The 27482-nt window shown below is 27.4% G+C and overlaps 1 protein-coding gene across 1 annotated transcript; it reads left to right on the top strand.

Annotated features, from left to right (window-relative positions):
- The first annotated feature begins 1454 nt into the window (after positions 1-1454).
- Positions 1455-27049, top strand: LOC148231288 (uncharacterized). The gene is made up of 3 exons (XM_088194643.1): positions 1455-1897; positions 19042-19114; positions 25086-27049. The coding sequence occupies exons 2-3, from the start codon at positions 19105-19107 to the stop codon at positions 26933-26935; spliced, it is 1860 nt and encodes a 619-aa protein (XP_088050769.1). The 5' UTR covers positions 1455-1897; positions 19042-19104; the 3' UTR covers positions 26936-27049.
- Positions 27050-27482: the final 433 nt, after the last annotated feature.

Below are 27482 nucleotides of genomic sequence, written 5' to 3'. Positions count from 1 at the left end.
ATGATAAATCAATAAAAAAATAATCAATGGTTTCAGTTAATGTATTCGAGGCAAGCGGAACGTGACTGAGCACTGCTTCCCCTATATTTTTTAACTCCCTTATTCGTCTGTTACAAAAATTGACTGCTAGGAAAATATTATTAAATTTTTACTGAAAAACCGACGGTTTCTTTGAAATTTAAATCACGCATTGGTTTAGACACAGCGTTTTGCTGTTCATATGTAGTTGCTTTTTAAAGGAAATTTCTGTGTGTTCTGTTTTTAACAAGTTGTTTGGATATATAAGTTGACTCTATAAATTTTCAATGTTATTTAGTTAATATATTTAGGTCGTCTGTTTTGCAATTCATTTTTCATTATATTTTGTTCGTGTGACACATGTTGGCCGCCACATAAAAAATATGTCCAATAAAAAAGTAACTGTTACCATGATATTTCATAAAGTAGTCCGAAAATGCTTTTTATTTTTTATATATTTTAATTAAATAAAAAGCACTAAAAAAAATAAAATACTTTAACTACAAAAATTACTTAATTAATTTGTAAAAATACACACTAATTAATTTGTTTTTTTCATTATTTTACTAAGTACATTGTCACTAGAATTACTAGTATAATTTAATACGTAAAAAATAATTAAAAGACAGTTACAGTTTATTAACATTGTTTTATATGTAATTGAATATTTTATTTTTAATCTTTCATTACTTTTAATTACATAAATAATTTCTAAATATTTAGTTATCGTATATTTTTCAGTAAAAGTAATAATAAAAAATATATTATTTATCATCTCGTTACTAAAACTATACCTTATTAACAATAGCCAAATTTTTGTATTATGTTTCTAAGTAATGTATTTTTTTTGTAAAATTTATTAGTATCTTTACTGTAAAAAAAATTCTGTCAAATTTTAAATCGCTATAATAGCATATCTTTATATATGTATACAATATTTAATCAATTGATCAATTAGGAAAAAGCTAAGTTAAATTTAAAAACATATTGTATACTACAGCAACATAACAACAGACTAAATTTAATCATATTAGTTTGAGTAAATATTGACTACAATTGCGATGACTGTGTAATGCTCATTGTGAAATGTGATTGTTAATATATATTTGGCAAATAATATGTATTGTTTTTGAGTATTAGGTCCTAAAGCAATAGTCTATTTATACTATCATACAATATTATAAAATGTTAAAATGAGACAGGGTCCCTAGGACCCCTGCGCTCTACTCTCGTTACAAAAATGTAGGGTTATATTACACCAATTAAGGGTTACATTACCGATTCTGTACACGCAGATTGTTTTTATTTCAACATCATCTACATTACAAGTAAATCGTGTATATTACTTTAACATTATGCAGAAATTTTAACAGAACATCACACACAGGGACGTTTTTCCTTCGTACATCCCCGCCTCTGCGCATAGAGTCTGCGGCAGTTTCCCCCGGCGCTCAGTTAAGGGTAGACGCGTTTGCTCCACCGCTGTGTATTTTCCGCTAACTTACGGTTAAAATAACCGACTGGTTAAAATCATATCAAAAACCGCTCAAACCATATCCGGGTAAAAAAAGTGTTACATAAATATAATCCCAAACAATGTTTGCATAAAACATCAATATTTAAATGTGTTTCTGACATGGATCTATCAAATGTTTGAACAAACGAAAAGGTTTATAATATAACGTGAATATAATTGTGATGGAGACTTGAATATAATATATAAAAACTTACTATATTATGTGATTCATTGATTCAAAATTATTACACTTGATTGTGTGTGAGTGCAATATTCGGTTGACGTTTGAAGGACATTGGAAGAAAAATGGATTACGGGTCTTTTCACGGAATCAAGATCACGTGAAATAGGGGTCACAAATGCGTAAGTTATTTATTTTTAATATTTATTATTATATTATGTATTATATCCATTACGTTTTGTAATAATTTCAAAGACATGATTAAAGCTTTACTTAGTCTGATTGCTATATAAATTCTGTTAAAAAATAATATTTTATTCTTTATGTTATAATATAAAAGAAAAACTTTTCAATTTTAATATCAAGCGACATTATTTTATTTTTTATTTTAATGAAATCCGTATTTTATTTTTTTAGTATAAAAAATGGTTTTAAATTACGTTTTAAATATTTTTTTAACTTCGCGTTTGAATCATCAGCGTGAAAATAAAAATTTATATTTTTAATTTAACAATTAGGTTTTATTGTTTTTTATTAGTAAGGTTTCTTAAAATATTAATTACATTAATTAAAAACTTTTAATTTATTGTATTTAATATTTTTTTAATAATTTAAAATATATTTATTAACTTGACCGGTTACAATATCATAGCTCGATTGGTTACGTACTACTAAAACTTGACCGGCTTACTAGATGCGTGACCTAAATAATATATTACAATTTTTTTTTTTATAAATATGCACGTTTAAAATTTATAAATATAAATATAATTGTTTAGTTTTTAATTTTAATATAAATAATTTATAATGTTTTTCATACATGTAAATGTTTAAAGAGCACATAAATTATTTATTTTCTAATAAATATTTTATTTGTAAATTTCCATTTCTATTATTGTATGTATTTTAAAATATATTTACCCAAATTAAAATTGTCGTTGGTTATATAGAAAAGAGACACCTATAGTTGCAACTTTTTTTTTTTAAATATTTATTTTCTTAGGTAGTGAAATATTTGTCTTTATTATGTACAACTATACATTAGGTTTTTGAGAAAAAAAATCAAGAACTTATATTATATATATTTTTAAAAGGCCAATTATTTTGTTTAATTTTCATAATGATTGATTGCTATAGGATAGTTAAAAGGTTTATTTACTTAATATATAAACTAATGTCATATAGATTAAAAATAAGTAATTTTAAAATATATGTTTTTTAAATTTATGTCAGTTTTAATATTATACATAATCTCAATATCGTTTATTATTATTCAATTATTTTCAGTATAAAAAAATTTAATGATTAGCAAATCAAAGATTATTGTTAAAATGGTACAGAATACTATAAAAATACATATAGGTTTTTGGAAAAAGATTTTTTGATACACCGTACTTCTTATCAAAATATAGTTAACACGACAGTAGGGCTAAAATATTCTTTAAATGTCAATTTCTTTTCATTTTATAAATGATTCACTTTTATAAATTACTTTTATAAATTACTACTATATTATATTAAATGTAATATTATTGTGTAGGTGAGATGAGAAAAGGTGATTTGAGTTGCAAACAAATTATAACTATTGATAGAAATATTTTACTTTTAATAACCTGCTACATCGCACAGATTTCATAACCGATTTGCGTGATTTATTTTTAACGAAAAGCAAGCAGTATTATGCAATAACATTTTTAGAGTTGCATCGACGTACATATATATATATATATATATATATACAAACTTATTCAAAATATTTTGGTAAAATATTGTTTGTGCCCTAGCTTTTGTTATATATTTAGGATTAACAAATATTTTTTTTCTATTTCTTATTATAAAGATAAAAAGAGTATATTGTCAAAGACCCATTTTATGATTTAAAAAAATACAGAGATACACATTATACAATATTATCAATACCTATGATTATATTGTATTACCAAATACAATAAACAACTTAATAAAAAAAAATATTTTAGGGCTTTACAGTTTAAAAAATATTTCTTCAAATTATTCAATATGGGTTTTGTAATGTATTTCTTGTATCTTTTTATTATTATATGTTTATTTTATTCAGATATCTTGAAATACATATTAGTTTAGATTTTCAGTTTTTAAGGCATTCAGAAATACATACATACATACATACATACATATAATATATTGTTTAATTAATTAAAATTTATTTACAATCTTAATTGATTCATCAGTTGACAGTATTAATTATTTCTACTAAACTTTTCTTATCCTATCATGATTTAATCTGATAAATATTTTTCATTTATTATCTTTTAACCCTTAAAATTTGAAGCAATGAGCTTAGTTTTAAGTACTCTGCAATTTTTCTAGGACCAAAGTTTTATGTCATACACAAACGATATCTGCAAATATATCTTCTTATCTATGGAAATATCAATATAATAATGAAATGATTAAGTTGGCAGTCATTGAATTAGAATTATTGTTTTTGAATAGCTTTTATATTTATTTATTTTATCAAAATATAAAATGGAGGCAAAATTAAACTTGAAGAAATAAAAAAATAGACAGACCATTTTAAAAATATGACATTTTTAAAGCGAGTCTATTAATTCTAAAATAGGATTTAAAAATATAAAAGTTAAGTAAATTAGTTTGTTATATATTGTGATCCTAAGCTTTGATAGACATTATATTGACAACGCCTTAGATGTTCTAATTCTATATAGTTGGGTGATAGCAGATCGTAAATATCAAATCATACGTACATAGAAGAGTAGGGTCTGTACCCGGATTAGGAAGAATTATTACGTTGCTTACTTTCTATATAACCATCGCGATATATCAGTGCTATATGTTAGTGATTAATACCAGAAAGACCTAGATGGGCTTTAATGTTTTTCAATTTCCATTATGTTTGAGAGATAAAAATTAGTGCTTATTATATTTTTTTAATTCCAATCGTTTAACACAGATTTAAAAATCTTATATTTTAATAATCTCAGAGATAATTACCGTAATTATTACTGAATATTAAATTCAGTAATGTTGAAAAAAACTAAATTGTTAGCTGTAATAATTATTAAAATTTTTACTGATTTACAGACTCACTGCATATTTAGTGGTTATTGATTGTGTTTACACGGCTATTACGCATTTGCATAACGCCTGTCATGTGACGTTGCATTAAAATGTTCGTATTAAATAAATAAATGTACTTTTAGTAATATATGATTGATGACAATGTAATAAACAGGTCATTGAATATTAGTTTTTAGCGTAAAACAATTATTGTTTATATTAATATACAAGTATAGAACGTAGAAAGTGGCACAAAACACTTAAGTAAATTTCATGAATTTCACTATTAATCGATTCGCCGAAATGCGCCTCCGGCCCGCTTTATGGGGTATTAATTCCTTGGGAAATCCTTTATCAAAATTTGGTTACGCAAAATCCATATTTGGAGACCTAAACGTGACTCGAGTATCAAACGGCAGAGTAAACGACCACGTACCTTATTTAGGGACTAGCGATATCTGACCCGGAGAGAACCGATATCCCAAGGTACCTTTGTGTATATGTGTACACGCGTTCGATTTTCTAAAATACCATTAACACTTTATGGGTCTCATGGCGGATATGGTACTCGACCTATTTACGCACCACCGTACTGGCTTATGTCCAAAAGTTTTTCGAAGATCTGAATGTAATTTGCTAAGAAAATACCAACAATTGGGTTGGAACTAAGAATTGTTCGTATTAATAAATACTGTAGAAAAATATATTCTTTTGCGACAAAGATACAATTTTATCATTTATAAAAAAAATATATTTTTAAATTTAGACTGATGGTATGATAAATCGTAAGTACCTACATTTTACACTATATTAGTGACATATTTCATGTCATATTTGTGAAATACCTGTTGTAAATAAACAGACAATTTTTTGTGTACCTATTTGAATGGTAATATAAATACAAAAAAACTTTGCCATTAATGTAACGGCCTTAGAAAAAAGTTTAATTGGACTCTTTGTTGTTTTTTTCATATAATATATTGTTTTATATATGAGACAATTATATAGATCGATTTAACCAACACTAATGATACACTTTCCTGTTCCATTAGCTTATGTTTTTTGTTGTATGATTGATTCAACGTGTACTAATGATCAAGCGCCCAAAATTTTTTTTTAATAATTAAAACAATATGTTTTTATTTAATACTTTTTTTAATTGGTTCTTTCATATTTTTATCGCATTGTTTGTATATTGAATACCAAATAATCCTATTTATGGGTAAGCAATTTGTATGCCTACCTATATTAAGTTCTGGAGTAAGCCATTAGTTTATCTATTTCCTCACGAATACTCACTTATTTATTATTTCCGGCATTGCCAAGAGAACGTGAATAAAATTGCATATATTGGCGATCAATACAGGGGTAGATTTACATAATAATACTAGTTTTTCGTCGGATACATTCCGAATTAGATATTTATCCTTTGGAATAACATAATATGCGGGTGATCTATGCTTATTAATAATTCATACTTTTCGCCGAGTGGAAATAGTTTCGCTGCTTTATTGTCGGGTATAAATTAAGTGGAGTGGGCCAATAAACAACTTTTATGAACCATTTAGATACGCGGGGCAAAAATGTAGGGTGTAATTATGACTCAAAATTTAATGAGTTGTATATGATTTTAAAAAATGAGAACAATATTTCTTACTAGACGTATACAAAAATAAAAAGCTTTGCAAACATTTTATTTATTATATTCTTATACATATATTTAAAAGGGTACAATCAATTTTATGTTTCGAAAAAATTGCAAATAACACCCACACAAAATATTAAAACATATTTGATAAAATACATTATATGTATATTAGAATGGAAATAATACAGAATATATTTTACTTATTCTTTAGTTCTTACATTAAGCACTCCATCATTTTTTATCAATATATATCAGCTTAAGAATACCTTTATAAATTTAAACGTCATAGAAATCCTGTATTGGTTCGGTTTTATAAATAATAGTTATTTTTTGTGCTAATGAAAAATAACACCGGATAGCCTTTTATTTTAAATCAAAAGTGAAATTTATTACTGTGGATTGTTTATTTATTGTTTATTAGTATAGACTTTTAGTTTGTATTTTTTTTTAGTATTAGCAGATGGTGCTAATTTTTTAACGAGAAATGATATTTACAAAATAACCGAGAGGAAAAATACGTATATATTAAGTGAATCTTTACCTTTGTAAATATATGAAAAACAATATTAATAATATATACATTCGTAAAAAAATAAATTGAATGTTTTTATCGAAGTTTGATATGATTTTTATTGTTATATAATCAAGGTTATCCTTAGGTTGCTTTTATATATAAAGTTCAACGTTTCACAAGAAATGTTTTTTAGCATAATCGGGTATTAAATATTACTCTCTTACTTATTTAATGTTTTGACTAACAAAAAATTCGTTTCACAGATAAAATATTATTTATTTTTAATATTTCATAATGTAATTTATGTGTTTTTTTTTAGATATTTATAATTAAAAATATAATTTAAAAACCCTAATTATTAAGTATATTAAATCTTTTAAGATATACATATTTTTATATGTAATTCGACGTTTCGCAAATAATGTTTTTAACATCATCATATATTTTCATATTTACTTCATGCTCTCCCTTATAACATAATATTTTTAAATTATTCATCAATAAATCCTATAATATGAGAATAAAGCAAAACTTCACAAAAACATTTTAAAAATATGTTTTGTAATTGAGTATTATACAATCAAAGAGTTGTGATTATTTAAATTTTTTATAAAAAAAGTTTAGCATTGCTATATTTTATATGCAAAGTTAATAGTGAAGTGTGCTCTGGAATTTTATAGTAGTACATTACAAGAAAGCTCGCAATTAAAATTGTTTCTTTCAAATTAACTTAATGGTAATAAATAGTATAGAGAACCATTGCATTCCATCGAGCTTGACGTGCTTTTTCTGGTTCTGGATATTTAAGTTAAGCTTTTATTGCAAAGACTGAACTTTTTTTTGATCCGTTCGATATGTTCCTATTTAAAGTCGTTAGCTACTTCAACAAATATTTACAAATACTCTTTTTGTTTAATAAATTCAAACATATTTTGAAGCTAAAATGGCCGTCAAAAATGTTTTGCAGGAAACATACGAGCTATCAACTTTTTTAGCAATACCCTTTATAGATTTTTTGTAATAAAAAAATGTATAAAAAATAATTATAATTTGCTGGTTTATAACTAAGGTTCTAAAACTAATGAGGATTTAAATTAAGTTGTGCTTAAGCATTTTATGTTAATGTTTGGTTTTATAGTAGTCACTGATCCTAGAGTTAGTATAGTCTTTTGTAGTATTTTTCGGTGTGTTTATTGCAATGTTTTTTTACTTGTTAGTATTGAAAATAACTCTTAATTAAAATTGGTTTAAGACCGTTAGTACTAATGACGATGGCTGTGTCGTTAGCGTGTATATCTATAAGTCAGTATTTACTGTTACCGGCTCAAGCAATTATTCTGCATGATATTTGTCACGAAGTGTAATGAGGGTTGAATGGAAAAATAACAATATTATTTGCTGTAACTATTCATATTATATATCTATGCTGTTAATTTTCACGGTTCTGCCTCTATTTAATATTTAATTAGATGATATTTAATATTTAATTTGAGAAGCTCTGAAAGTGAACCATCGGCATCTCTCCGATCCCGCATTTTATTACTTAGTCTAGATTTCATCGCCGATATTAATCATTCCTCTCGGCATACCGAGCCACTTCGTAATTGTCTGACTCCGTGGAAAGAGAGAGAGAGAGAGAAAGGTAGAGAAAGAAAACTTTCAGCAAGTTTTTCCTTAAATTATTTTCTCGGTTCAAACGTCTCGTTTTGGCTAATACTCGTTGTGCACACACCACTGCCCGTTATTTATGCACTTTTGCCTTGTCCTGTCGTCCAACTTTTGCCCTCGCCAGAAACGAACGACAAAAACAAAAATGGCGCAGCACCACGATGAAAAGTCAAAACACGAAAACAGCATTTCGGCCTCGGACAAGTTTGCTAAACAACTTTCTGGTCCGGCGTTAAAATTAGCAAACCGGAAGATGTTAATTCACCAAAGGTGGAGTGAACACGCAAAAACTCTCATCCTGCGTGGGGGTGAATAAATTTGGTGATATTTCAGAATCGTGTGTTTTTTTTGCACACCCCACGCAATTTTTACGAAGTTTTTTTAAGCGAGAGAGAGAGTTGAGGTATTGTATAAGCTAAAAAAACAGGTGGCGCATTTCAAAGTAGCCTAAATATACATTTTTAGGGCTATTATTTTTCACTTTATTTTTGTTAGATTAAAAAATAGGATCAGGTTAAGTGTGTTTGGAATATAAATTTTTAATTTAATTTGCGCCTATTTAATTTTGTTGTATTAAGCTATTTTAAGCAGGTAGTCTCTAAAAAGTACGTAATAAATATTAAATTAACATCGAACTCAATCTTAATTGGAAAAGATAATATTTCTTACTGACATAAGAAACACTGTCGAGCACGTACGATACACGATGCAATATGTATATGGTTGTAAACACAAATTATCTTATATTGATTTATGGTCTGATGACTCATCGTGCGTGCCCGAGCGTGTGCGATTGATATCTACAAACATATTTACATATATACGCACATTATCGTGATCAATAATAAATATGTGCATATAACGTTTGTTGTAATACAATTAACATTTTTACAAATATAATAGTTATATGTAGTCTCTATATATGGGTTAATTGAATTAGCCAAAATATTTTTATAGTATATTCTGGTATGAAAATGTTTTTTCAATGTTTGACAATATGTATTATTTTTATTTTTTTTTATTTTAAATGACTATAACTAGTGTTACTCCATACCAAGCAAGCATTTATTTAAATGGATTTAAATATTTTTGTTTATACAATTTTTTTTTTTTTTTTTTAATAAATATTGGTTCATGGGTCGCAATGGCAGCAAGTCATTTAAAGCGATTTGTAATCTTAATAGTGTTTAACTTTTCATTTCTCTTTAATTAAATTAAAATGCATTGTAAATAAGTAAATTTCTTACCTAATTCTTCCACATGTGCATTTAATAGTTATTTTTGTGAAAAGTAACAAAAGCGAATCTACACAGGCAATTGTCAAATTGTTTTTTTTGTGTTGTATATATTAGGTTATTAGATAAAAAATTGTATTTTATTTTTTTAATGGAAATATAATTTTATATTATTGTTGGTTAAATCAGCTCAAATACTATTTCATAAAAAAGTCCTAAAGCATTTCGGGAAATAAAAAAAATAATTGTTTGATGATTTGCGCTTAGAAAAGTTTAATACTTGCGAATCAATTGAGCAATTGATAAAAAAACGCTTATATTATTTCAATAAATTATCACTAAACTTATTAATAAAAAAATAAATTCTCTTGCCCATCAACAAGTGACCTTTTAAAAATTAAATTAGTTTGATAATAACATATTTTTTTATTTATATATTATCACCAAATATTTTTCTAACAAAATATCACTTGCTTAAGCAGTTTGAAGACATTTTTATAGAGTAATATATTGACAAAAATTGCTGAAAGTATTATTAGATTTAATTAGAAAAAATGTTTACTTTTTTTTTAATATGCAAAAATATTTATATTTGCAGATTTTAAATCGAAATTCCAATTACTCTTGCCAAAAAAATAGCTATATGCTATTTCTACAATAACCCAAGTAAAAAATCATATACGTTCTCAAGATAAACTTACTAAAAATGTTCAGACGATAAAAAAATATTTTATTAACAAGTATTTAACTGTAAAGAATTTTCACAAAATATATCTTATAAATAAGCACATGTATAAAAATTGCTTGATTAGTATGGAAATATTTTTGCAAAGAAAATTTTGTTTTTCTAAAAAAATATAAATCACAAAACAAAATATCGATTGAATATGGAATATGGTTTTAACAGTTTTTTAGAAGCAAAATGCTTAAAAAATGTATATTGTATAATAAATAAAATTTTACAATCAGAGTTTTTTAATAATTTTGCCTAATTTCAATGGTTATTTCATTTCTTTTAGTCTATATATTTTTTGGTTAAATGCGTTTTATTTACATTAAATTATAAGTTAGTGTTATTATTAGTAACATTTAAACTTTCTGGTTTTGAGACAAAAGAGGTGTGACTGCAGTTAAAATATACGCAAAATATACAAAATATATATTCTTTATATGTTTTTGCTTATTAATTTTTAAAAATGATTAATTCACTTTATGTAAAAAGTTTTATAGCTCGGATTAATATTGAGTAATTACCGCGACGTTATAGGAATTCTCCATATAATATTTATCTCAAAATAATAAAATTAAATACCTGCACTTAAATACACACATCACTTTCATATTTTTCTTCGTTTTATAGTCAGCAGAAAAAATAATTATATACTGTAATCATATTATCAAACTATTAGAAGCATATATCCAGCAGTGCAATTTTTCCAAGAACCACTAAGTACTTAATATTGCGTAAAAACTGACGTATTATATTTTGTCCACCACAATTTCGTTCATTAAAATTAGTATACCGGAAGTTGTTAATTCAGCGAGAGTGGTAGGGGTACGATAAAAAAGGCTTCGCTGGGGGGTGAATAAATTTGGTGATATTTCGAAATCCCAGCGGCGTCCGTCGTCGGGTTAATTTTAATATTTTTAGACCGAAAAATGCGGCCCCGTGGCGTTTAATTTTAATATTGATGTCGCAGTTAAAATAGTAGCTCGGTTAATTATGCAAAAACACAGCGAACCGTTCGTTATTTAACGAGAGACTATTAAACGTCGCTTTTCCGCTTATCCCAGCGTTATAATATGAATAACATTCGTATTTAAATACGTTTACTTCTGACAATAATAATTTATATTTATAATGGGCAGTCATACATTTTCAACATGATTTTATATATTAAAACATCGCTTTTAAAAGCTGCAATAAAAATAGTTTAAGTGGTATCAAAAATATTTATTTTCTCCTTTTATTATTTATAATATATATCACTTTGCAAAAACTAGCTTTTTCTTTTAAATTTTTGATAACATTGATTTGTGAGATGAGAAAAATGTAAGAAAACCAAATCTGTAAAAATACATAATTTTCAGACACAGAATTTAAGCCCAGGTCACTACTGGTATATCGCTCTGGTTGTATCCTTCTAATATAAATAAGAACGTAACATACCACTTGTGATTATACTCAATAGCAAAATTTATGTTGTTAATCTGATAAGTTCGTGAGTGGTTTCTTTTCGTGACCAGCGACTTTGAAACTGTCGTATTATACTATTGTTTTTATACTCGTATAAATGTTAAATACACTTTTATATAGGACACGTTTATAAAATATATAAAACATCCACTTGGAGTCTTTGTAAAATTACGCCAATGCTCGAGGTCAATGTCTTACGTAAGACCCACTTTGAGACTTTATGGATTTGTTTTCGAATATTTTCGCAATTTCGTCCCGTTATGTTTTATACATGATATCGTTCAGGTAGCTTTCGCTTGGCATAAGAAGCGCATCGACAATATTGTATTGGATATTATCTATTTGATTCATACAGATAATATTAGTTGTTTATACGAAAAGGTTTATACGACCCTTATATATGTACATATATAACATATTTTTATGCGTGCCTAAATGTAAATAAATATATTTTGTATACATCGTTATGTTAACAAGTTGGATTATATTACAGATTTTTTAAGAGTTATTTTTTTGTATCATTATTAAAATATTTTTTATTGTTATTTAACATTGAATGAAAAGAATATGTAAATATTGCGAATTTTACAAAGCTGTAATGCTTAGTATGTGTAATATGAATAAATGGAATCGTTCGCATTAAAAAGATATAATATTTTTTTCAATGGATTACATTATTATATTAACAAAGCTTTTATCAAAGAATGTTATTATGACTTTATGAATTTACAAATGATTTTTTAATATTATTTTGATTGTCTCATATTTATTATTCTGATTTTAATTTATATTAAAATTGTTATATATTTTATATAAATATTTTACATAGTCATTTAGATTTTTGTGCAATATTTTGATTTTTAATTTAAAGTGAAAACAGAGATTTTGTATTTAGACTATTAGATAATTCGTTCTTAATACATATTTGTTTCTAATACAAATTCGAGAATTAAGGCTGGCAAAAAGAGTGTCGCCTTAATGTCCGGTATTGGTACTGATTTGGTGAATTGAATTTTATTGGGGTTGGGTTGAAAGCTTAACGCGACGATCTGATAGTGTCTAGACTTAAGAAAGAAAAGAAAAATATCGCTTACTCTCTTCTCTTATCAACTAAAAGGCAATTAAAGTTATTGTTTTATGCAATTTTTATTTTTTTATTCAATATATTTATTTTAATGATGTAAATAATTTTACAGAAATATTTAATTATTTTATTATACAGTATACATGTTACTCGTTTATAATTATTTAATGTTTTAATTTGGTATGAGCTACAACTAATGGGAAAAATACTGAAAAACATTTTTAAATTAAAGCGAAAATAAAAAAAAAATTAGGGATATTTTGATAAATTTGATTAGATCTAAAAGCATAAGTATATTATATTTAGCCTATACAGAAATATGTGCATTGATATGTTTTGCTTGTATTTAAATATAAGGTTGTTTTTATCGCAGTCAAGTGGGTTAGTGTGATTTCGCGAAATATTTTTTATAATATTTATTAGTATGAAAATGACAGTGTTTTTATTTGTTAGTATTTGTAGACTAATATGCATTTTTTTAGGTAAGTATAAAAATGTGTATTTAATTTTTTTCGAATTTATTTTGAATGACTTGCAATTTAGAAAAAATATATGACTGGTATTAATAACAGCGGACATAATTATGTTTTAATGGGTCTAATTACATGTTTTTAAATTTTATTTTTTATAATAAACGCGATTTTTAAAAACAAGCTTTTTAGAGCAATTCTATTAAGTATATGTTTAATATTTAACGCTTATACGTTACTGACCTGTTTATTTTGGAATAGTGGTGCCAGAGCTTTTCAACAAATGTAAATTAAATAGTTTTTGTTTTAATTCGGCTCTTAAGTTTCATCTTTTTGTACTGTAATAATTTGTGTAATTTATTACGATTGGTTAGGACCATAAGCATTTTTTAAAACAGCTGTTTTGTCAGCGTACGTATACGCGTATTTTTTATTTTTGGTGTATCGTTCGTATTCAAAATAAAAAGGAACGGCCCGAGCAAACTTTCCTAAGGAACTCCTGCTGGAATTTCATTTTGATTAATATGAAGCATGACAATGCATATGCGTACAAAAAAACTATGGAATGGGTGTTAAAAAATCTTGTTAATTTTGCTTTCTTGGTTTTCTGCCAAGCGGTTTGAACTATTTCAAGTATAAATTTTATTAAAAGTTACATATTCAATTATTAATAAAATAATACTAATGGCTAATACCTATATAATTTTTTTTAAGTATTTAAATTGCCTCATGTACATGTATCTAAAACATCTTTTTTATCATAAATGAGCCGGTTGTATTTTTTGACAATCAGACCAGAGAAGCATGTTTTCAAGATACTGCACAAAAGAGACTTTTTCAAGCTCTTTAATCATCGCAAAAAAATCCTAGTGTCCTAAAAGATTTATTGCATATGTTTTCTATGAGCTCTTGGAATAGGACACCTAAATCAGTTATACAAGGCACATTTTTCACCATTTTATGGTATGAATAAATGTATGTTTTTATACTAGAAAAGGTCATGGAGTTACATATTTTCATGGTTTTAGATGTCATGTAAAAACCCTTCCACAACTATAATATGTGCTGATATACTAAGTCAAACTTGCAATAAAACTTTTGATAAGGTGCGACACACTGGTTTTCAAAGTAAGCATTGTTTTTTTAATATATGTGTATAATGTAAATCCGTTTAAGTTAAATATATACAAAAAACAGCATCCTGTACAATAAAGTTTAGAGGTGCCCCTCAAAAGTATGCTCAGACTTATTGTGTATTTAATAAATATTGAATAAAACTACTATTATAATTGGTTTTAATGACAATATTTTATATAATGGAGAAAATTGTTTCCAACCACCTGCGAGTCATTAGTTGACAGTTTGACAGCTATAATTATAGATAAGGGTTGGCCTACTAAATATTATATTAAAAATAAGCTTAAAATAAGCATGTTTTGTCGGTTTTTTATTTATATTTTCACGATTTTTTTAAGACATAACACATTTTTTGGGGTGGCCTATTATTATGGCCAAGCTTGTATATTTTTTATTAAAAATTATAATATAGTTTTAAACTTAATAGTAATAGCGAATAATGGTAAAACATGTGTTAAAACATAGGTGTACATAATGAGATAATATTTATCTAAAATATTGAATGAATGTTAATTCAACGAACATTCTTCATTACGTGATATTTTTTTATGTATTTTGCAAAAAATACAAAATTGTTTGATTCCTATAATTTGTAGTATTAACATATACAAATTGACGAGCAAATCCTTGATTTAATATTAAATCTAGTTTTAAGTTGTTATTCGTTGCATTTTTAATTTTCTGTGGACTGTAAAATGTTTTCTAATTATAATACATTATCGTTCATTATTTAGCGAAATAATATAACCATGACCTTTAAGGTTTTAGTGTGCAATGTTTGCAAGATAATCAGGGTCTTTGGATTTTTATAATTTATAGGTTAAGTTATCTATGGAGGTTGGGGATCCCGCTCATCTGGCCGTCAAAAGCTGTGTGCCCGCCCGTAAGGGTCGGATTTGTAACTGCAGTGGCGCACACAACGGATAACATGTAGCTATAAAGTCTCAAAGTCCCTGCAGAAAAATACATTATTTTAATAAAATAGAAAATAAGCTATAGTAATAAATCAAATAGCCAATGAACGATTTGTACTTATGTCACTAAGCTTTGATAGCAATTAAAATAGACAGATTTTTATTAGTACAACTTTCTTTAAAAATACAATATAAACTTGCAGTTAAATAGTTTCTATATCCTTAATTAATTTTAATACATCAAATTCATTTAATTTTAAATATTAAAATATTTTTTTAAGCACGCATACTTTAATTTATTATATACCAAAAATTTTAATGTAAACCTATTGCGGCGAAAATTTAATTTCGTTATAATTATTTACATATGTGTATGAAAAATATTCTTAATATTTTGTAATGCGCATAGATTAAGATCCAAAAAGCATATGTTATATATCAAAAAAGAGGAAATTTCCTTAGTTTTGCGGAGGTATAATCTATTTATCTGTCGTCGTAGGCCTGTGCCATAAATCGCAATCCCGATACCCAGAAGCCCTTCTCCTAAGGGTCGCTTTTACATCCATATGTTTTCCGGCGCTTGAATCGAGAGTGATGTTCGATAGGGCGCGTGCTTGTATTATGCATTTGTTGCGATTGAAAAGGGTTATCATGATACTAGCAGTACCTATGTATTGTCGTAAAGATAATTTGTTCAAAAATAAAACGCGAATGGGATGCGTTTTACGAGTGCTGAATGTTAGAAACGTACATATACTTGAAACTATGGATTTACTGTTTGCTGAATGTAACATTTAAAGAGAAGATAAAAATAAAATAAATCGTAGACATTTTAGTTTTATGTGGATTTTTTTTATACTACATATGTATAATATTTATTTAATTAAAATTGAGCAATAAAAAAATGAGTAAATTTCTTTTTAACTATTTGTACATTTCTCATCCAGGTACTCGCATTTTATTTATGATATAATAGTAAATATGTTTTTTTGTAAAGCTGTTGAGCCATGCACATGCATGTGAACAAATAAATATTCATCACGAATGAAAGATTATTAATACTTTTCTTAATTTATTGCAATATCCTGGCTTATATATTAATGCTGTGAGGCTTAAGCGAAACGTTTCAATTTAAATCACATAAGGCAACTTTATTATATATTATGCACGCATCTAAATTTTATTGTGTGTTCTTTAATGCGAAATAATTAACTGGCAAATCCGGGTAAATCCAATTTTGGTAATAATAAAAGGAAGGTGTGTGTATTCAATGGAAACAACCCCCATGGCGCATCGGCCGTAAAAAAGTGGCTCGTTTTTTGTGAAAATTTCTCATTCTGTTATTCTTTTCGACGTGAACGTGAAGATTTAATATATTCGCGCTTTTTCGGATTCATTGTTAAATTTTTGATGGACCATGAGCACACCCGTTCAAGACCCGTCGTTAACCTACTTTTTACACCATGTTAGGTTTTTTCTCCCTCATCTCATAACTCACACCAGAAAAAATGCATACCTCCAAAATGAGCCGCAGAGAAAAGAATAATTTGCTTTTGAGGGCAAAAAAATCGGATTTATATAAAGATTTATCTCTAGAATGTATGAATTTTAATGCGAGGATTAACGGCTTTCGCGGGAGCTAAATTAATTATGTAAACGATTTTTATTTCGCAAATCTTATACCAATTTCAGTACCCATAGCATAATAACTGGTTTGCATACATAGTATAATTAAATATTGTATAAATGGTAAAATATTAAATATTATAAAATGATTTTATAAAAATCCGACAATAAATATATTTGGTATTGAAAAATATAATATATATTTAATGGTAAAGCAACATCTTGATAAAACAATATTTTCTTACTACAAAAAGTTTTAATCTTGAGTATGACACAAATGTATTTTATTAACAAAATATTCTCTTTGTATATAAAAATTATAGGAATTAAGCAGCTAATATTTTTAATATGTATTTATAAATAGTATTTTTAATTATAATTAAATAATAGATTTATAATATTTGTAACATACTTGAAACTTGATTTAATTGATGGTAATTTATTTATATAACATTTATAGCAAAATTAAGCCCTAGTATTTATATGTTTTTATAATATCTGTTTATTATGTATTTAATTAATATCTAAATTCAATACTTAAAACAAAATTCCTCCAATTAAAATTAATTACGTTTCTGACTATTTTACTTTCGATACACTATTTACTTTATTTTAATAATAATATAATATTTTATTTATAAATTTACTAATATCCTTTTGCTTCAGTGTAACAAAAATAGCAATAAAATTATTAATATAATTTTATTTTTAATAGTAAATATGAGTACTTAATAACTTAGTAAATTATATAATACCTTCAAATACTATTTATTATTCTATGAAAATCTTTTACAATAACTGTATTAGTAATTAAAAAAAAAATTGCGAATTAAATTGAAATATACTATTTACAATTCATGTTTAAAATATACTGTGAAAAATTGCTTATTTTTCATTTCTTTTAATGTATGATTTCTAGGAAAATTTTGCTTTCATATATAATTTGAAACATTTGTAGCTTACAGAAATATTTTAATAACTAATTTAATATCTAATAATAATTATTGTATTAAAATTAAAACTTTTCTGCAACACATATATAAAATTATCAATGATATTCGACAATATAATAGAATAGCATAGTCCGTAACGTCTCCGACAAGTAACTCAGAGGTTGCGGGCTCGAGCCCCGGCAGCAACATTTGTATTTTAATTTTGTAAGAAGGGCGAAGGGTTTATGTTCTATTTAATAATGTTGTATATAACATGAAAAATATTTTTATTTTATAGCGAGCCGCGTATTACCCTAGAGAAAAAAGAAGTATGTAAATATAAATGTAGATTCAAAACAGAAAAGTTTCTCAATTCGACAGATTCTAGAAAATACCGGAAAATTTAGAATTAAGGCGCACAACATATTTATTGATTTTAAAGTTGCACATGACTCAGCAAGTGTATTATTTATAATTAATAAAAAGTAAAGACGACAGTATAACAGCTTTTTAAGAATGAGAGCAGACTAATAAACAACTAATAGCAATTCAACATACAATAATTATGTATTTGGCAAAGTTAAATATTTTATAATTTGCCTGTTCGACCTTTGTTTTTTGACCCTTAGGGATTATATAAATTTATGAATATTTTAAGTAATTATATTGCTAGAGCGTAATTATTCACGACTTTGTTTTTAATTAACGTTGTGTCTACTATTATAAAAATCTTTTGATATTTTTGCTTTTATGTTGTACTCGAATCTAAGTTGTATGATTTTCAATCAATTAATTTGAATTGCAAATTTATTTTTTAATTATTATTTTATATTTGTTTCAGGTGACCAATGATTTGTTAATCTACAAACAGCCATGATTCTCCATTGGCAGCCTCTAGGGCTGGATGATAAACGGTGTGTATAATTTAACTGATAATAATAATAACTAGTATTCAAAATATTATTTTATATAATGTAAAGTACCTGATTATGATAACAAATACACACAAAAGTCTTTAAAAAATAATAATTTGAATAAGGATTTTTTATTTTACGTATAAATTCTAACAAAAACGTAATTATATAAATAAACCATTTGTTATTTTAAAAACATTTCGCAGTATTTTTATAATCAGAAATTTGTTTTGATGATCAATCCAGCATTAAATTGTTTAGATAATCAATCCGGCAATTGATAACGTAAGGGTAAAATAACAATAGTATTATGGTTAGGTTAAAATGTACGTATGTCTAGCGGGCGTCCTTTCTGAACAATGAGTAGTTTCTTCGGTGGTACTTATATGTGAACAACGATTATGATATTAGCAGGCGCGTACGGTGAGATGCAATCCCTTTTGCTCGCTCGCGTGTAAAGTTACTCAAGAGCGTGCGTTACATGCGTTCCGCACACCTTTATTTCTCCCTCACTCTCGTCGCTTAATACGCGAGCGAGCGAAATAGAATGTGTCTCACCGTACGCGTCTGTATATTAGATGGTCTGTGCAATATTTTAATTATTAACGCAATTGTTTTGTCACGATTTTTTTTTTATTTGTTTGAATTGCTCGAAATAATGATCTCTAAATTATAAAAATTTGTGCAAGTGATTAAAACCCCCCCACATTTTTATAGTTGCAATTTTTATTTTTTACACTACGAATCTTTTTGAAGTATTTAGCTGAAAAATGATTTTTATACTTCAAAAAATTAAAACTCAAATATTAACTTGAAATTTAATGATCAATTAATTTATTTAAGTACTTCGTAACATTGTGTATCATAATAAATTATGAACATGTACAATATTTTGTATTATAATTGAAGTATTTTGTCAAAACAACAGTTTTTATAAACTATGCGCAGCTACAAAAAAAACATGATTATGTGATTAGAAAAATGACAGACATTGTATCTTTATAGAAAATTGGTAAAAATAGTCAACAAAATTGTCAAAAAAAATACATAATATTGTTTCTAAGATAGACATTTTTTGCCAAATATTATTTTATTTACTGTTAAAAAAACGCGGAAGCTGGTTAACATCACCTTTCTATGAAATCAGCTTATTCGGAAACATTTTAGTCACAAAGGATAATGATGTATTTGACGTGTGACAAGTATCGACTAGTTACCGGAACCTTGTCCGTTGATTGCAGCCACAAAATCCGTGCCAAGAATTCTGGGGAAAAAAAACGTAATTTAATATTTTATAGGGCTCTTTATAAATTATCTTCCCAAGATTTTATTATATAAATTTGTAATACAACAAGCGTAACCCGACCGCATTATAAACTTTACTAAAATTTAATCTATAAAAAGCTCTGACGCAACTTTTATTTTTGGTAAATTATCGATTATGTACGCTATCCTTTGTCCAGTAATAATAATACTTGTTTTATCTAATTTCTTCTTACAGAGATTTATTCGCACGAAAATTTAGTTCTATCGATTAATCCGGACCTTTTCCTCGTCGTTAACCTTCGAAGTTCGCGATAAACTTTTGCGCTGAGTTCGACATTTAACAAAGGAATAAAAATTGTTCTCTGCTTCTTATTGTAGTCGGATATTCCCCGGGGTTCGATTTAATTTATAAGATGAAACTTTGCGAATAATTAACAGACTATTTTTTTACATTGCTGCTATGATTGTATTATTATACATCTAGCTTGATTTTTTAATCTTCTTAGTAATGCTTATTTAAATCCTGTTATTTTAACAGATGTTTGTTGTGTTATGTTATAATTTACGAGAAATATTGAGAAAGTAAAAATCAATGAAAAACACCCGACACTAACCATGTTTAAAATAAATAGTTCACTATGTATATCGGGCGGCTTCTTTGCGTATAAATTTACCGTGAGAAAGAAAGATAGAGTATCGGATGCAAAGTACTTTTTAAATGCCAAAATTTTACACCGTGTTCATGTTGTTATAATAAAATTAATTTATCGCAAAAACAGTGCATGAGTGCAAAAAAATAAAAATATATTGAAACTATCAACATTTTTTTCCATCAAATTTTAAAAAAAAAATTAGAAAGAAAACGCTCTAAATATCGAGTCAGATATTCAGAGAAAAATATTTATATAAATGGCTCATGCCGTTTCTTCTTTGTTGTTTTCATATGAATCTGTTTTTATTATCGATATTTAAGTATAATATTCGTTTTGGCTAGCTGTATTATTTTTATTATGCGAAATTGTGAGGTAATTGTAATCTAACTAACAAATTATAGTGAATGTTTTGACTTGGCTGCTCAATAGCGTGCGGTGAAAATGCAATTTTTAATATCGAGTCTTCATTGTCAGTTAGGAGTAGGGATTCCAATGCCGGTACTACTGGTTTTTGTTATTTGTATTACCGATATTACAAAATAGACTGCCGATAAATACTGATATATATTAATTTCGTTCGAATTTATATAATATATTTTTTTTATTTTCTGCCCCAGTTTATTTCATACTCGTATTTCATGTTAAACGTCAATATAAAAAATATGGGTGCACATTCCCAAAGAAGCTTTTATATTTTATGACCCCTAATATATAAGTACTAACATTGAATTATTTTGAACTCGGAAGAGAACATTGAACCGGCTAGTTTGTGCGATACACGTTTGAATAGTAGGTCAAAAAAGATGCCATACTGAATATTTTACCTGTTACTCAAACGAACCGCCAAGAGTAGCATAAATTGAAAATGTAAGATGTAAAGATAAGCCCTGAGACTATTTACAAATACATAAATTGATTTACAACTGACTGTTAACAAGTTTTTGTACTCACCCGTCTTTCGACTTTTTTCCCGGAATCCAACTAAAATTCTTCCTTATTTTGATTTAATTAATGTATTGAATAAATTGTTAATACTTTCACTGTTATTAAAGTTTATCAATTTATAAAACATTTTCAAGAGTAAATTTCAAACAATTTATTAAGTTTATTGATAATGAAAGTTATTTAATACTAATTAAAATGACTCAATAAATTAATTATTATTTCATCAAAAAATATTTAAAAAAATTGTACTACTTGTACGAAAAAAATAATACTGATAAAAACTGGTAATACCGTTAATAATTTATTTTAAATTACCGGTAATAGCAAATACCGGTTTAATAAAAAAAAAAGTATTTTTGAAATCCCTTGTCGCGAGGTTTTGCCCATTAGACAATAATTATTTTCTTTTACTCTAAATATGGGTTTTCCATATAAGCCTTTTTTCGAAGTTTATCCCTAAATACTGCATTATCTGAATGTAGAATTATTGCAATATTTAATCCGACGGTGAGACATGTTTTCTTTCCCAAGGTAAAAGTAACATGTACAGAGCATGCTTGTCTTTATTCTCAAAATAAGCAGCGATTCTTGTATTTTGATGAGGTTTTCTTGGATATACCAAGTAGACGCTGTAACCAGATTCTCATGAGAAGCCATAATACATGTGTCGTGAGCAAAGGTTGCGCAGGTAATCCTATTTATAGTTGCCAAGCTTGCTGTATATCTTAAGTACATTACTGGGCCTAGTACACTGCTTTGAAGTACTCCAGATTTTATTAGACAAACAAACAATTTTTTGTCTTGATATTTTATTATAAAAGATCTATTGCTTTAATGATTTTATGACTTCCTATATGTACATGGTGGGGTGGAAATATTTTGATTTTATGTTTTTAAACCCATATACCATACTTTGTCGGAAGATTAATTATTATCCAAGAAAGCAGCTAAGTGATTATTCCTCTCGTGTATAATTTTTGATAATCTCATTTGTCACTCTATGTATTTGTTCAATTGTGTTCTTGCAAAGAGCCGAATTGGTGGCTTTGGATTAGGGATTGCAATAATACCGATATTACCGAGAGAAAAAAATAATCAATACCGGTATTCACATTCATTTTTTAATTATTTGTCCGAAAAAATAATCTGAGTACCGCTCGCATGATTTATCATGTTTATTGATTAGAAAAACTTAAGTATTTGAATACGCCGGCAAATATTGTTTCTATATAGTACTTATTTTAATCACATTTTTTATTATTATTTATTAAAAATATAATTTTATAGATCCGTGCATCAAATAAATTTTATTTTGGAACGATCAATTTTGGACAACATTATCTTTGATCGACCTAAATTTTTAAAATAGAGGCCAAATCACCAGTCACCAATTTACTCCTATAAAATATATTAGATTATTCGAAAGAATCTTCTGAAAAAGAAAAGCGTAGCAAATTGTGAATCTGATTGTTCAAAGCGACATATTTTTTTCTTAAAAACAGATTTATATGATTATGTGATTGAGGTGTGATTTATTTATTTTATTTAATTTTAATCACTGCAAAACTAATATTTATTTAGGAATATTAAAATTATATTTTTTTTAAGACTTTTAACTATCGTATACTTATTTGTTTCTATGCATGTTAAAGAAACATTATTTAAATTTGCGTTATAAATGTTTATGTAAATATTATACAATAAAAAATACGTGAATACTGCAAAACCCTTTTAGTCCTAATAAAAATTTAGCTTAACATATGCGTTTATTTTTTAATAAATCATTGTTATGCATTTTTTAAATTATTTATGTAATATGTGTTTTATTTTTTTGTGAACATTTAATGATGTATATATTTTAAATTATAAAACAATATTATTGAGTTGTTACAACAATAAAAAAACATATTTTTCATATATACTTTCTTAAAAAATAAAAGATAAATCTTGTTTGATGTAAAAATAGCACCTGTCAAAACATTTTTCAATATATCGTCTAGCTATATAAACGATACATTTTAAAATGTTTTGTACTAGACTCTAGTACACCCTATTCATAGTTAGTATTAGAAAAAATAACATTGAATTATTTTCTAATAAAAAAGTGTTTTTATTTACATATAATTGTTGCTAATATGTAACATCTGTGTTTAGTAGTGCATATTCCGTAGACTATTTGGGTAAAAAATGTCCGATTGGAGATAAAAATGTACATATAGTAGTAACAATTTCGCCAGCCATCCCTATCATAAATATGGGCATAGTAGGCCACTTCAGCGCGGTTATTTTTCGCGGTTATAATTACTGGGAACTGTTAGTTGTCGCTAGACTTCCTTAAAATAAAAAAATGCATTTATTCTATTTAAACACGTAGCGCACATTGTACAAAAATATCAAATATATTATTTTTTTCTAATTTTTATTGAAATATTAACCAGTGGGGTTTTTTGCATTGCTATGGTGGGCCGAAATTTCGGCCTTCTTGGGAGTAAAAAATATATTATTTTACTTTGATATCTTAAAATAAGCATCATTTCAATCAATATGGGCATCGTCGTTATCATTGTTTTAAGCCATTGAGATATTGTTTTCAACAAAAATATAAATAAAATGTTTTCGATACAACCGGTATTACCGGTACTGAAATCCCTAATTTAGATTACCTCCTGTTTCTTTAGCATTTAATTTATTTTACGTAGCAGTAGATTTCCAAACATTTTTGATTTAATAAGCAAAAGACTAATTGTCCTAAAATGTTTTTGTTCTTCTTTATTTTTTAGACATAACGCTGGAAATAGTTCGAAAACTTTTATTAGGTGATCAGATAGTTTATATATATTTTTTTCAAGTTCTCTAGTTTGTCTTTCTAAATATCTTTAGTAGATAAATTTTAAGGAATACTACAAACTACATAAATCTGACCATAAGTTTTGGCAGTAGCTTTCACTTAACGATTTTTAACATTTGCTCATCGATAATAATGATTCTTATAATTAAACCTGGCAAATAGTGTTGATGTGTTTTTATTTGCTTTTTAATATTTAATTTAAAAAATGTGTATTTATACTTTTATAAAACCAAACCTAATATAATATTTTTATTTTCAGCAATGCAGTTCGTGGCACTTGTCTTTTTGACAATAGCCACAGCGGCTTCCTCCGACTGGACTGATTGCTCTCTGCCCTGCAAGTGCAAGTGGACTTCTGGCAAGAAGACAGCATTATGTTCATCATCAGGACTGACCTTGTTGCCAAACGTCAGTTCTGACATCCAAGTGCTAGACCTGCAAAACAACTTCATTACATATCTCAAGAGTGAGGCGTTCTATTCGAACGACCTGATAAACTTGCAGAAGATTTACATGAAAAACACTTCATTAACGGTGCTTCACAGAGACGCGTTCAGCAATCTGAAAATCTTGATCGAAGTCGATTTATCTGAAAATCAACTGTCGCTTATCCCCCAGGGCACGTTTTCCGGCAACGATCGTTTAAAAGTTCTGATATTGAACGGGAATCCGTTGAAGGAATTACACGGAGAGCAGTTTCCAATTCTCCCCCATTTACGATCTTTAGAGATAGAGAATTGTAAGTTACACACCATCAATCAAAACGCCTTTGTGAATTTGCGACAATTGGAGAGACTTAGTTTAAGAAACAACAGTCTTACTATACTATCGGATTTGGTTTTTAAACCGATTGTTAAATTAAAGTCATTGGCGTTGGAAAATAATCCTTGGAGATGCGATTGCAGATTGAGATCGCTTAGGAATTGGTTTTTATTGAGCAAATTGCATTCAATATCATTGCTATGTACCGAGCCAGAATGGTTGAAGTTGAAGATTTGGGAAGAAGTGGATCAGTTGGAGTTTGCGTGTCATCCTACTGTACAATCCGGAAGCAAGATGGTTCAAAGAGACATCGGAGAAAATGTCACTCTTCCTTGTCTGGCGAAAGGTGACCCTGAGCCTAATGTCACTTGGCATTTTAACGGACAGCCGATAGATAGTCAAAACATGACGAACGTGGACCAACTTTTGATCTTCGAGACGGACGAAGGCTCTCTTGAAAAGTGGATCAATATTACTATTGTTAATTTGACTGATGCTAACGCTGGTGAATATACGTGCATAGCCAAGAATTTAATCGGTGTTTCGAGCTATAATATATCACTAGTACTGCCTCAGGTCGTGACGGCTACGACTTTGAGTAAAGATGAGATGTGTTCGCCTATCGTCGGTTTGGTATGCGGTGGTATTGCTACAGTCGTGAGTTGTATCGTGATAGGATTAATATGCGGGTATCGGAAAAAAAGGAGGATTGACATGCAGAAGGGTAGGGTGAAAAGCAGGAGTTCGTTCACGGACCAAGAGAAAAAACTTTTAGATATATCGATAACGTCGACGACGGAGCAATCTGGTACGTGGAACGCAGACATTATGAGGGGCTCCGATTCCGAGTCTAGATTGTTGGAGAACTCCTCGTCGATACCCTTGGAGATATGCGAACAGGCGCATGTTTACAAAGAACAGCCTAGTGTAGTGATCCCCATAGCTGCTGCTTATCCGAGCGGCATGGGGGTGTACCCACCCCCTGCCGAGTTCGCCTCGAACGTTATTACCCCTAGCGGTTTCGGTAACATATTTATATCAGTGTCAGTGTCGCAGGACCCTTACTCGGATATTCAGAGGTATCCAGATCTATTGGATATTCCTTATAAGAGTTCCAACGTGACGGCCATTAGTCCAATAGCGATGCCCACAGTGTCATATGCCACTCTGCCTAGAAGACAACCCAGGCCTTTGGAACCGCAGCAACCCAACGACAAATTGGGTCCCAGGGTCACCGTCGAAGGCAGCTCGATACTCTATCATCCCGAAGGCAAAGATGCTATCCAGTCGTCTGGGGTGCAGACACAGACACCGGGAGCTTATGTGACCGAGTACGTCTCTCTTTAGCATAATCTAATAATGTAAATAAACGACCTCTATATGTAAATAAATTACGTTATGACTGTACATATAAATATATATAAAAGGCGAAGAAAATATTGTTCATTATAACAAAAAAAATTTTCATCTCGATTGTTTCTTATAAAATTTTATTATATAAAATATATTAATTTTAGCATATTATTTGAAAATAAAACTTTTTGAACTATTTAAATGTATTTTTTTGTGTCATAGCAAAACTTTATTAATTAATATTTACATAAAAATTAATGATTTTATTATACATATAATTTTCACTTAATAATTTCAGAGAGAGTTTAAATCCCCTAAAAGTTTAAACAAACTTGAATAAAGCTTAAAGTATATTATACGCGTAATAATACTCTTGTATATAAACTTTTGGACAATGTATAAATTTATATAAATATCAATTAATAAAAATATATATTTTTATAATCTTTGAAATAAATCTACATAATCATTTTTACATATACTGCGTATCAAAATATATTTTAAAGATTTTTGATAAAGCTTATAAGGTTTAAACAGGGTT

Source organism: Plectrocnemia conspersa, unplaced genomic scaffold, assembly GCF_051122295.1.
Source record: "Plectrocnemia conspersa isolate PC_06_02 unplaced genomic scaffold, ASM5112229v1 ptg000010l, whole genome shotgun sequence".
Lineage (NCBI taxonomy): Eukaryota > Metazoa > Arthropoda > Insecta > Trichoptera > Polycentropodidae > Plectrocnemia > Plectrocnemia conspersa.
This window is presented reverse-complemented; position numbering and strand designations above follow the sequence as displayed.